This window comes from Phocoena sinus, chromosome 14 (genome assembly GCF_008692025.1).
Source record: "Phocoena sinus isolate mPhoSin1 chromosome 14, mPhoSin1.pri, whole genome shotgun sequence".
Classification (NCBI taxonomy): domain Eukaryota; kingdom Metazoa; phylum Chordata; class Mammalia; order Artiodactyla; family Phocoenidae; genus Phocoena; species Phocoena sinus.
The window spans coordinates 65910535-65922584 of NC_045776.1; the positions used below are offsets into that span (position 1 = coordinate 65910535).

Genomic DNA, 12050 nt, shown 5'->3' on the forward strand with positions numbered 1-12050 from the left:
CCCAGGAGGAAGAGACGAGATGAAGATGTGGGGAGCTCTGCTATGACTCTGGGGTTCCGATCCCCTCAAGGCCCATCTGTGGGCTCTGCTCAAGAACCCCTGCCCCAGACACTCACTCTTTTACTTGCACGGTGGTGGCGTAGTTGGAGCAGGCACTCTCCACGGACACGGAGAAGCCCCGCCTGCCCTCGGTGGTGGCCGGCATGGAGATGTGTGTGACGGAATAGGGCAGCTGGTCCTGGACAGACTCTGTGGAGAGCCTCTCAAACATGGGTGCCAGCACCACCTCGTTGTGGCACTTCCCACTGCGGGAGGAGCAGAAAGGGGGCTGAGAACCTGCAGCCCCACCTGGAAGCCCCCACGTGGCTTCAAGTAACAATATCCATAGCCCCATGTTCACTGCCCTTGCCCGATTCCAGCTGACAAGAATAAGCAGCCTGGGTTCTCTGGGGTGAGCTGGGACTGGGGGAGAGACGGCCTGGGTTCTCTTCACTCTGCCTCTGACTCAAGTTAAGCACTGGGCCTCAGCCTGACTTCTTTTATCGACAGAGGCAGTTGGACTGAGTGAGTTCTAAGGGGTCTTTGCCTTTAATGTTCTGGGATCCTTCTCCGAGAGCACCCTCCCAGGCACTCTCTTCCTCTGGGAGGCTTGCAGGGCAGTGTGGTTATTCTCCCAGTAGGTAAGGACAGAGGGCAGAGACGTTAATCATCTTGCTCACAGCTTTCAGACCTGGTTAAGAGCATTGCTGTGATAGGAATCCAGCATGCTGATACCCCTGTAATCTTTCTGCCTAACTCACAGTGCCACTTGTCCCTCTCTCTTGGCCACTCCTGTAGGGAAGGATGGACACGGGGCCATCATCTTACCAGTAGAGGGTGGCGTGCTGCACCAGGGCGTATGCATCCCCATCCTCAATGATCACCTTGCAGCTCATACAGGCAAAGCACTCTGGGTGGTACTTGAACTCCCCGGCCACCTGTGAGCAGGTGGGGAAAAGGGTAGACAGACATGGGGAGGAAGTGAGTTGTCACTGCTGCTGGAGTGAAGGTAGGGATGGGCGAGGGACCTCCCATCAAGGATCTACAGACGCCAGTCATAATCTACCTTGGCACTCCCCTCCCTCACGCTTCCAGAGAAAGGGTCAGATGGGTGCCTCCCTGTCATTTCGGAGACTGCAAAAAACTCTTTCGGTCTCAGCCATGAGAACAGGTTCCCAGAAGTAATCATCCCCACTAGAAAGGCTCATGCTCTCCTTGAAGGCCCTCATCCCATCGTACTGTGTCTCCTCCCTGCCTGCCTACCCCCCCACCCCAACACTGGACTGTTAAGTCTTTGAGGGAAGGACCTTACCTGGCACTTAATGGGTACTAAAAAAAAATCTGTTAAATGACTGAATAAATAAAGGGAGAGGCCTTGGCTGATGGGAAGACCAGAAGATGAATGGCCACGGGGAACTGGAGGTACTGACAATGGATTCTGATGACCAAGAGGGGCAGAGATGGAGGGATTCACGCACCATGACAGGCCCCGTCATCAGCAGAGAGCATCCATGGCAGAACTCCCCAAACTTCCCCCAGTAGTCCTTGTGGCAGTACAGCTTCCCATCCTTCTCGTAGTACCAGTTGGTGAGGGAATCCTGGCATTCAGAACATCTGAAAGGCAAGATGAGAACAGAAACTCTCCCGGATCCTTGGAACTAGGCTACACAGGCCGCCCCGGGCTCCCAGGTGTAAGAACAAAATGGAGGGACCTCTTTGATCCAGAGCCAGGACAAGGGAATGTTACAGTTTGCTGCTATCTTCCCAACGGAAGCCAGTCTGAGTGAACAGGACCCCAGAAACCAGCTCTGTATGACCTGCCTCCGCTGGGGGACCTCAACCTTTCTGGGTCTTGAAGCCCTTGGAGAATCTGATAGAGCCAAGAAGCCTCTCCTGGCAAAATGCGCATAGGAGGAAAATGTGCATAGAATTTAGGTATGGGGTACATGTGTATCAAGGGTTGAAGCCTACTCACAGACCCTGTTAAGAACCTCTGGTCTAGACAGCTATCTCGATGAATCAAAGAAGCTCAAAAACCCACCCATTACCAACAGCATCACTGATGTAGCATTCTTTTTTTAATTAAAAAAATTTTTTAAATTGACCTATAATTGATTTACAATGTTGTGCCAATCTCTGCAGTATAGCAAAGTGACTCAGTTATACACATATAGACATTTTTTTAAAAAACATTCTTTTCCATGATGGTTTGTCACAGGATATTGAATATAGTTCCCTGTGCTATGCAGTAGGAACTTGTTGTTTATCCATCCTATATATAACAGTTTATGATGTAGCATGCTTGAGAAAATTATGTTAAGCATAAAGAAACAGTCAGGCAAATCCAGAAAGGGGAGGTCATTCTATAAGACAACTGCTCTTTACTCTTCCAAAAAGTTAAGGCCCAGGGATTAAAAAAGCCTAGAGACACAGAAACCAAATGCGATACCTAAACCTTGTATTTGAATCTGGACTGAAAAAGAAAACAGACGAGAGTGACAGTTTTGGAACAACTGAGGAAATCTGAATTTGGACTATACATTAGATTATATTGTAAAATTACTGTCAATTTTCTTAGATGTGATGATACTTTGGCTATATAGAAAAATGTGTAGAAGAAAAAATAGTAAAGTAATAATTAAGGGGAAACTTCAACTGACTTTTAAATAGTTAAGTAAAAAATAAATAAATAAAACATTGTGTGTGTGTACAGACAAATAAAGTGGCTTAAAGTTAGCAAATGATAGGGCTTCCCTGGTGGCGCAGTGGTTGAGAGTCCGCCTGCCGATGCAGGGGACACGGGTTCGTGCCCCGGTCCGGGAGGATCCCACATGCCGCGGAGCAGCTGGGCCCGTGAGCCATGGCCGCTGAGCCTGCGCGTCCGGAGCCTATGCTCCGCAACGGGAGAGGCCACAACAGTGAGAGGCCCGCGTACCGCAAAAAAAAAAAAAAAAAAGTTAGCAAATGATGAGTCTAGGTGACGGACACATGAGTGTTCTTTGAACTATTCTTTCAACTTTTCTATATATTTGAAAATTTTCAAAATAAAATATTGGGGGGATAAAACTAAAATCCCATCGGCGCTGTGTAATACATGCATGTTAGCCCCAGGTCTCCTTTCTGCTCCAGTCACCGTGACGTTCCACCTTTGGTCAGGCCGGGGCGGGTATTCTCGGGCCATGTCTGTACAGACATGCTCGTCCTCACGTCTGATCCTGGCGCCCAGTGCTAAGAGCCCCTCGGCCTGACAAGCCCATCCCACCTCTTTCTCCCTAGTTAACAGACTCTCTGTTCTTGTCATGGAGGCCTCACACCACCCACACTGGCCACATCCTTGCTTTCTGAGAGGCAGGGTGGAGCTGCCTCTTGGTTTGAATCCTGACCCTGCTGCTTACTAGTTATGTCATCCTGGGCAAGTGACTTCACTTCTCTGACCCAGCTTCCTTATCTGTAAAATAGACTGCTGCGAAAATAAAATAATCTGTATTAAAGTGTAGACAGTTTGGGACTTCCCTGGCGGTTCAGTGGTTGGGGTTCTGTGCTTCCACTGCAGGGGGCACGGGTTCAATCCCTGCTGGGGAACTAGGATGCCGCAAGCTGTGCAGTAGGGCCAAAAATAAAATTAAAAAATAAAAAAAAATAAAGTATACACAGTTTCTATAAAAGGTCTAGTGCAGTAGGAACTCAGTAAGTGTTCACTGCTGTTAAAGATGATGATGATAATGGAAGCTCACGTTATCAGCCCCTTACTGCCATCAGCTGGGTGGCTTTTGGACAACTTCTCTCAGTAGCTTTTCCTCATTGACAAAATGTGACTCACAGCATCTATTACAAAGACCCACTATGAAGACTAAATAAGTTAACGCAAGAGGAAAGCCTTTTGCAAACTGTGAAGGGCAAGGCAAGTGTATTACAGTAACTTGGGAGTAAATTGGCAAGCACTGTAGATAGGAAAGATAGATGTACAAGGTTTCCTACTCCACTTTCCAAGAGCTTTAATGAGTTGGGGAAGAGAAATTCTAATCAAAACTTGATTAACAGTGCAGGGTGAGAGGCCACGATGGGGGCTTCTGCCACCAGCCATTCCCGCCTTCAGCATTTCCTACTTGTCCTTTGGATGCTGAACTTCAGGGTCCTGAGAGCTGGGTCTGGTGTGAACAGTAAGGATATGAAGTGCCCAGAATGGCTCAGTGAGGACCACAAATTACAGGAGGTAGAGGAGAAGACCCTGTTCTGGGCTTGCAGCTCCAACTCCTCTCAATGTAAAAGGCACGCTGGGGGACTTCCCTGGTGGCGCAGTGGTTAAGAATCCGCCTGCCAATGCCGGGGACGCGGGTTTGATCCCTGGCCCGGAAAGATCCCACATGCCGCGGAGCAACTAAGCCCGTGCGCCACAACTACTGAGCCTGCGCTCTAGAGCCCGCATACCGCAACTACTGAAGCCTGCGCATTGCATCGACAAGTAGGCCCCCGCTCGCCACAACTAGAGAAAGCTCACGCGCAGCAACGGAGACACAACACAGCCAAAAAAAAAAAAAAAGGGCACATTGGATGAGCTCTGAATTGGGAGGAGAGACTACATGCCCTTGGAAAAGCCCCTTTCCCTCTCTGGGCTCAGTTTCCCCACCTGTAAAATGAGGGGATTAGACTTTTCCCTAGATGATTGAAGGTTCAAGTCTCAGCACCACTTTCCCCCTAAGTGGCCTAGGCCCAGCTGCTTTAACTCATTTGTGAAATGGCAACATCACCACCTACTTTCGGGGTAACAGTGAGGATTAAACTAGGTTCTGGACGGCTGTGAGGGGCCTAGCACAGGGCCAGCACCAGAAGCAGGGGCTTCCTTCCTGCTGCCACCTGTTGATGTAAAGTTTCTGGGTATCTGCTTTCCTCCTTCACTGGATAGGAACAGTGTCCTACTTACTCCTGGTAGACTCAGCACCTTGCAAAGGGCTGGCAGAGTAAGCCCTTAGCAAATGTTTCCAAAGTGAAAACGGTGGGAGTGGCAAGAACCAGCAGTCCAGGTGGGAGCACAAGAGTTCCAGGGCTCACAGTCACCAGGCCCTACCCCTCTCCTGTCTGCAGGGGAGAAAAGCTGGTGCAGACGAATTTGCACCCAACTGCAGGCCTGGGCCCTGTCACACCCTCGCAATGGTATGTGTGCCGCGGGGCACAGGAGCACCAGACACGTCCTTCTCTCCATTGCCAATATCCTGCTTTTGTTTGCTGCAAGTAGCCCTGGCCAGGCCCAGGAGAGGAGGCAGGGAGAGAAGCGAGTGCAGGCACGCAGGAGACAGCCACGCCAGCCTCCTGGGAAGAACACCTGGCCAGAGAGCAACACCACCGATGCACACATCTGTGTCAAGGAATGCCTTTGACGGGCACAGCCAGCTGCATGGCCAAAGTCAGTCACCACAGGTGTCTCTGAAGAACAGGAAGGTGAACAGCTGATAGGAGGACTGGTTGTGGGTCCCCAAGCTGCTTTGTCACAGAACACAAGTGGTTCCAGGCCACCGGGGAAGTTGCCAGGGTAGACTTAGAGTCCTAGCTTAGACATTAACAGCAGCTATGGTGACCTGTTACAGGAATGCTAACCATACTCTGGGTGCTGTTATGAGGTGCCTTACATGATCTCTAACCCTGACCACACCCTGCAAGGTGATAGGATTATCCCTGTTTCACAGACTAGGAGACTGAAAAGCAGGGTCAAGTCACTTCTGCAAAGTTGCCCGGTACACACATGATGGAGCTGGGATCTGAACCAATGTGCACTTGCACCTGACGATGCAGCATGTCCACTAAGCTGGGCCTCGGGGTTTGCATCTTTGAAAACACAGAGGCTGGAGTCCTGAGAGCTCGCGTTCCTTCTAGTGTTAACACTTGCTGACACTCCTCCTTAAGCCCAAGGACCCAACAGTTAAATGGCACAGCGACTCTCCTCCTCCGCTGAGTCCACAGCAGGCTGGTCCCCAGAAGACTCTGCCTTTTAAGAAAAGAATCCAAAACACACTCTGGGAAAGTAAGGTCCTACTCAAAAGAATCCCACCTCAGGTTCTCAGGGGCTATGGCCACAATATGCTCTCCCCAAAGCCAAGGCTTTTTCCCAGCTTTCAATTTTTTAAAGTTTCAAGTGAAAGTTAACATCTGTCCTGGCTGCAGGCCAGAGGGCATCCATCTCAGAGGTGGTGGGGTTGATGGTGGAGTCCAGACCTGGGGTGGAGGCATCAGCCATCACACTCTCCCGGTCAGTGAGCGGAGCTGAAACCCTCCAGCCCACACACCTTGACCTCCAGAACTTTTCCCGAGCACTACGGAGAGCCTGGGTGGGTACAAAGTGGACCAAACCCTGATGGTCAGTTCAGTGGGCAGCTGAGATCCAAGCTGAGGCCTTTTGAGTCAGCAGGGAACACACCAGTTAAAAATATAATACTTAGAGTCTCACAAATAACTTTTTTCAAGATCTGGGTCCATATTCCTTCTTTGCCATTTACTATCTGTGTCACATAAAGCCAGTTACTTCATGACTCTTGAGCCTCAGTGTCCTCATTTGCACACCGGTGATGATGAAAATTAAATCACGTACAAATGCCTAGCACGAGCCTGGCCCACAGCTGGTGCCCATGAAGCGTTCACTTCCCCACCTCCGTCTTTAATTTGAGAACACCAAGGGCAAAAGGAGACAGACCTCTTGCCCTGCCATGCCCAAGCAATACGGACCTGTTTCTTGGCCCAGAACCAAATAGATTTCTGGAAATAGAGACGGTTCCCAAATGAATTATTCATCTAGCCCATTAGAAATCAATTGATTATAATCAATTTCTACCAATTAGGAAATAGTTACTGTGCATCTAGGGTGTGCAAGACCAAATAGGCAAGATCCTGGGAGAAGCCAACTGCGATAAGACACAGGCCTGGCTCTCAGTCACATGCAAATTCTCCAGACCAAATGTTTACAGGTAAAATTTCAACCTTATGTGGTAAAAGCAGAACACAGCCACAATTACAGGGTATTTACATAGGTTAAAGAACAAGCCCTCCCATGTCCTGGTTGAGGGCCTGGTTGGATGCTCATCCTTAGCCTCTGAATGAGCAGGAAACTGTTGGGAAGACGCTTCTTCCAGCCCCTACCTCTGAGCTGTGACCAGGGTGGACGGGAGAGCGGGCAGGTCTCTGCCCCTGCCTGAGAGTCACCACTGGGGATGCTACGCCTCCCCCAGGCCCAGGGGCTGCGGACAGAACAGGGGCCTATAGACTCCGGTCCATCAGAGCCCAGTGTTCTACCACCACAGACCCCTTTATTACTCCTCCTTCCTGCAGACCCTGTAGACTGAAACAGGCTGTCAATTGAGCTGTAATTATTATGGATATGTTGATATCCTGTTTGAAAAAATTAACCAAACACATAATGAGCCTCTGATCAGCAAGAAATAAGTGCTGCCAGAGTGCATTGATTCAGTTCCAACCAAAAGCCAGGAAGGCTGTAATAGTTTCAAGCAATTTGTGCCGTCGTGCTGCAGTTAAGGGTAGAGCCTCCGGTATTTGGAAAACATGGAAAAGAGCTTGTGTGTCTCTGAGGAGGTACACAGGTTGCGGAGTTGGGAACCATTCACCTCATCAAGTCCTTCATTTTTCAGATGAGGAGAAAAAGAGTCCCAAGGTGGCTGCCAAACGTTACTGCTAAGCTGGGCTGCGTTAAGAACAGTTTCTCCCTTTAAACATGGGTTGCTTTAGAATACAAAGATGAACTTGTTTTCTTTAAGAGACAATGTGTAAACCAAACCCATTAAATCAATGTTGGGCATTAAACAGAAAAGCTATAAAAAGAAAAATCCTTTAAAGATGTCAGACAAAAGTCACTCCCTAATTTACCTCTTTTGTAAATTCCAATTTGAGGTGTTTTCTTACTTGGGAGGACACTTGTAACTACATCTCACCCCCCAAGCTGGTGGCACCGGCAGCGGAAGACAGTGCCCTCTGCTGAGTGCGACCTGCCAGGCAGGGGTGCCGGGGGCACAGAAATCACATCTTTCATCCCCGGCTCCCTCTTCCCTCCCCTGTGCACTGTCACGCCAGATCATGTCCCCGTGGAATTTGGTTGCGTCACTCTCCTTGCAACCAGAGCCCCAGAACTCCTGTGTGTTCAAGGCCTAGGGTCAAGGACTTAATTTGTTCCATGAATCTCGTAAGGGTCGTGTTCAGGAGCCCAGGAAGTCCAGTCCCTATGCTCTGCAGAGGAGGAAACTGAGGCCCAGGGAGGCGTCAGAGGGCTGCCATGAGGACATCCTGTAGTAAAGGAGAGGGCTGATGGCAGAAGCATCTTTCTGACCAGGCAGGGAGAGTGGTGACTGATGAGACTGCTACCTGGGAGAGTGGAGGGTCTGGGTGGTCCCTCCTGTGGGGCACACAGCCCCATGTGTGGCTAGCTCTTCAGAAGTGGCTTCAGGAATGTGGCCTCCCATTTGGGGGAGGGGGCAGCGGAGAGGGTCTATGGCCAGTCAGTCAGTTGTTCCTGACCCCCTCCAGCTGGCCAAACAGAGTTGGGGGGAGGGCTGTCAGGTTGCCCAGAGGGGCTGGGGCAGAAAAAGATAAAGGACAGGCAGACCTGGGTGGTTTCAGTGGCCTGGCCCTCAGAGGTCCAGGATGAGAGTTCATTATCTGCTCTAGCTCCTCAGAAGTTGTGTCTTGTCCCTGGAGATTAAAAGGGGCACATGTTCCTGCTTCTAAGGGAACAACCCCTCCCCCAAGCTGCCTATCCAGGATTAAGAGTAAGAGGGATTAATGAGACCCTGGCTTAACCCAGTGGCTACTTCAAACACTTGGCATCTTGATTCCACATGGTACAACTCAAGATCAATTCCCACTGGCTCTGCAGAGGAGAATCTGCCATCCCTTCATATGCCAGGCACACTATGGGGACCCTTTTTCTGCTCGGATCTCTCTGCTTCAAGAGGAAAGCAAACCTGAGAACGATCCTGTGGGGGATACATGCAGGGGGAGGTGCAGCCTCCTGAGGATGAGAGAAGAAACTCAGGAAGACAGGTGAGGTGGGCCAGAGAGACCCCACAAGTTAACTATGTTGAAACCAGTTGTCACATCTGTAAAATGGGGATACAAAACATCTTGAGGCTGTTGAGAGATCAAAGGATAAAGTACATAGCAGGATGCCTGGAAGAGTTAGCCCTGAGGACCAGTTCCCTCTCCCCTCCCTCAAATCCAGGGGTTTCCCACCACTCTACCAGGGTCTAGTAATTCCCAGAAACCGCATGGTGTTCTGCTTTTCTGCCCAGGGCACAGCCACCTGACTACGTATCCCAGCAGCGAGTTAGGGGCAAGAGGCTGGGTTGGGGAAGCCAGACGACCAGCACCATGGGTGAGGGGGAGGCAGACCTTGGAACAACAGGCTGCTCCCAAAGAATGAAAACAAGCCCCACCCCAGCCAGGAATGGCTCCATTCAGGGGGGACCCAGAGAGCCAGAACCTCCCTGGGGAGTTTCTGTTGGAGGGGGGGTGGGGCAGAGAGCAAAGAAAGGCAGGTCAGAGGTAGAGAGGAAGTTTCCACATCTCCCTTTGAAAAGCCCCACAGAAGCTCAGGCCTGGGGACCTGGCAGGCACGAGGGCCAGCCCCACAGCTCAGGATACTCCAAAGCCAGCTGCTCCAGTCTCACTTGCCCAGGCCTTTCCCCAGCAACTGTACTCAAAGGGAGCACAGGAGCCCTTAAAGGCCAGAGGCAAAGGTGCCTGCCATTAAGAGAACAAACGTGTATAATTAGAGTGCCTACCGTGGACTGGGCTGCCTACACCCAGGCCTCGCCAGCTTCCATGCTGTTTGGCAAAACCTGCCCATCCTGCTTGTTGGGACAAATTCCTGGGCAGGCGGCACAGCCTGCAGGCAGGTGAGACGTGTGAGAGCTGGAAGAACAGCACCCTAGCTGTGCTCTTCCCCTGGAAGCAGTAACACCAAGAGCAGGCCGGGTCGGCAGCACCTTTCAGAAGCTCTTCCAGGTGTGTCTGGGAAGGAAGGAGAGGCCGAGCTCCCCAGGAGCTGCCTTCTGGGCCCACCCCTCACCTCCCATTCCCAGCACATGGGGGAAGCCTTCGCCAGCCTGGTTCTGCTTGGAAGCAGCTTCCACTGGCTTCTGCCTGACACACGGTCAAAGGACAAGTGAAATCTGAGAAGCAGATTCAGGGAGGCATCTGCCCTCCCCTCAGGACAAGGGGCCCAAAGAGGAGATGGGAAGAGGACTTGGAGCCCAACTCACCGGAAGGGGTCTCTGGAGGTGAAGTAAGCCTGGACGGACAAGTAACTCCCCATCTTCTTCCCACATCAGATACACAAGCTCAGCTGCAAACCCGTCTGGAAGGGCCTCCAGCCGGCAGACGGCCACCATGACAGGCCCGGGGCTCCGGCACCGCTGGCTGTGGGCTGGCTGCCCGGCTCACCTCTCCCTCTGGAGGGGCCGGAGAGGTGTGAGCGCTCTGGGCCCCTTGCCCCCCAGCAGAGACCCGCAGGGGCTCATGGCTGGGATGCTGCCCCCCAGTTCTCGGAGGCTGGATGGCCCCTCAGGACTCGGGAGAAGCACCTCTCTGCGGAGGCTACACGCACACAAGGATTCTTGGGCAGGGGCCGGTGACTAGCCAGGAAAGAGGCGCTGCTGTCAAGTTAGCCTTCTTCTCCAGCCCCACCCCTGCCGGGGGAAGGAGGGAGGAAGGGGAGGGGCTCCGCGCGGAACGAGGTGTGTGGTTGGAGCAGCTATTAGGAAACAGACCTTGCAGGCAAGGGGTGGAGCTGAGCGGGAGGGAGGCTGCAGGCTGGCGCCGCAGACAATAACCAGGAATGGCTGGGTGTCCGTCCCTGAGCTCGGGGAAGGGCAGGGCAGGAGAGGGGGTGAGCACATCTGCCCCAAGTGTCCCCAACCTGAAGAGCCGCCCAAAGGACGGTAACTCTGCTCGGAGGTGAAGAAAAGCACAGAAGACCAGCTCCAGGCCAAGCCACACCCACCCCCTAAAGCGGGGGGCCCTCTGGCAGGAGAGGTTGGTCCAGAGACCCAGATCCAGAGAGCTGCCCTCTGGGCTGTCTGCTCTGGGCTGGCATCTACTTGGTGCTGGCACTAGGGTCCCCATTCATTCCTTCCCTCTGCCTGGCCTGGAGACTGCCACTCCACTTCTGGGCAGAGCTACACTGTGGATGAGGAAACAAGGCCCAGGGTGTTAACTGACGCTTCTCCGTGTGGCAAGCACCTGTATGACACTCTCTTATTTCTCTGACATGGGAGTTATCTCCATGGTATACACAAAGAAAGTGAGGTACAGAGAGATTAGGTAACTTACCCGAGGCCAAAAAACTAGTCAGTGGCAGGGCTGGGATTTAAATGCAGACTCATGTGACTCTAGAGCTGAAGGTCTCAGCCCTGAGCTTCATTCTGCCTCTTCAAGGGGAAAGATCTCTTTCAAAGCCCTCCTGCAAGTAGGAGGAGCACAGAGCCTGTATCCCAGGTCACCTGTCCCCTCTCTTTCTTTCTTTCATTCATTCATTCCTAGAATGCCAGCCATCGGCCTCAGCAGGCAGTGGTGCTTCTTCCACGGTGTCCATGGTAACCAGGCTTCTCAAACTGAAAAACAGGGCACGATGGAGGACAAGGCCCATGGTGTCTGTGGGGATGATTGGCCAGGTATCTGGAGTGGGGCCTGCCTGAAGAGCCCCAGCTGCAGGACTGACCAAACGAGGGCCCACCACTGGGAGAGCCCCCAGAAGGCGTAGGCACATCCAGAACTCATTGCTGGACTTGAGGGAGCGACACCAGCTCTTTCCCACCAGGCACACACTCCTTTCCACTGAAGTCACCCTGTCACTATGACAGGAAAGCCTGTGGCGAAGGTGGTGGCTGTGTGTCAAGGGAGCCTTTTCCCATTCCTCTACTGACTGGGCACAGGGATAATAACGAGTGTGATAAGAGAGGGTGTTTGCACCCTGTTATAAGCTGGCATTTATCGAGCACTTAGGAGGTTCCAGGCCC

The 12050-nt window shown here is 52.0% G+C and overlaps 1 protein-coding gene across 8 annotated transcripts in view; it reads right to left on the bottom strand.

Annotated features, from left to right (window-relative positions):
- The window catches only part of LOC116765143 (E3 ubiquitin-protein ligase RNF185), an 88196-nt gene that overhangs the window by 14132 nt on the left and 62014 nt on the right, over positions 1 to 12050 (bottom strand). For 6 of the 8 annotated variants that reach the window (XM_032654403.1, XM_032654404.1, XM_032654407.1 and 3 more), the window contains 3 exons: positions 1518 to 1653; positions 868 to 977; positions 117 to 305 (listed from right to left, as the gene is read on the bottom strand). In XM_032654403.1, the coding sequence (XP_032510294.1) occupies positions 117 to 305; positions 868 to 977; positions 1518 to 1653 (435 nt within the window). Of the gene's footprint in view, positions 1 to 116; positions 306 to 867; positions 978 to 1517; positions 1654 to 9815; positions 10045 to 10295; positions 11544 to 12050 lie in introns of those variants that run through there. The other 2 variants (XM_032654409.1, XM_032654410.1) reach the window with 2 other exon arrangements.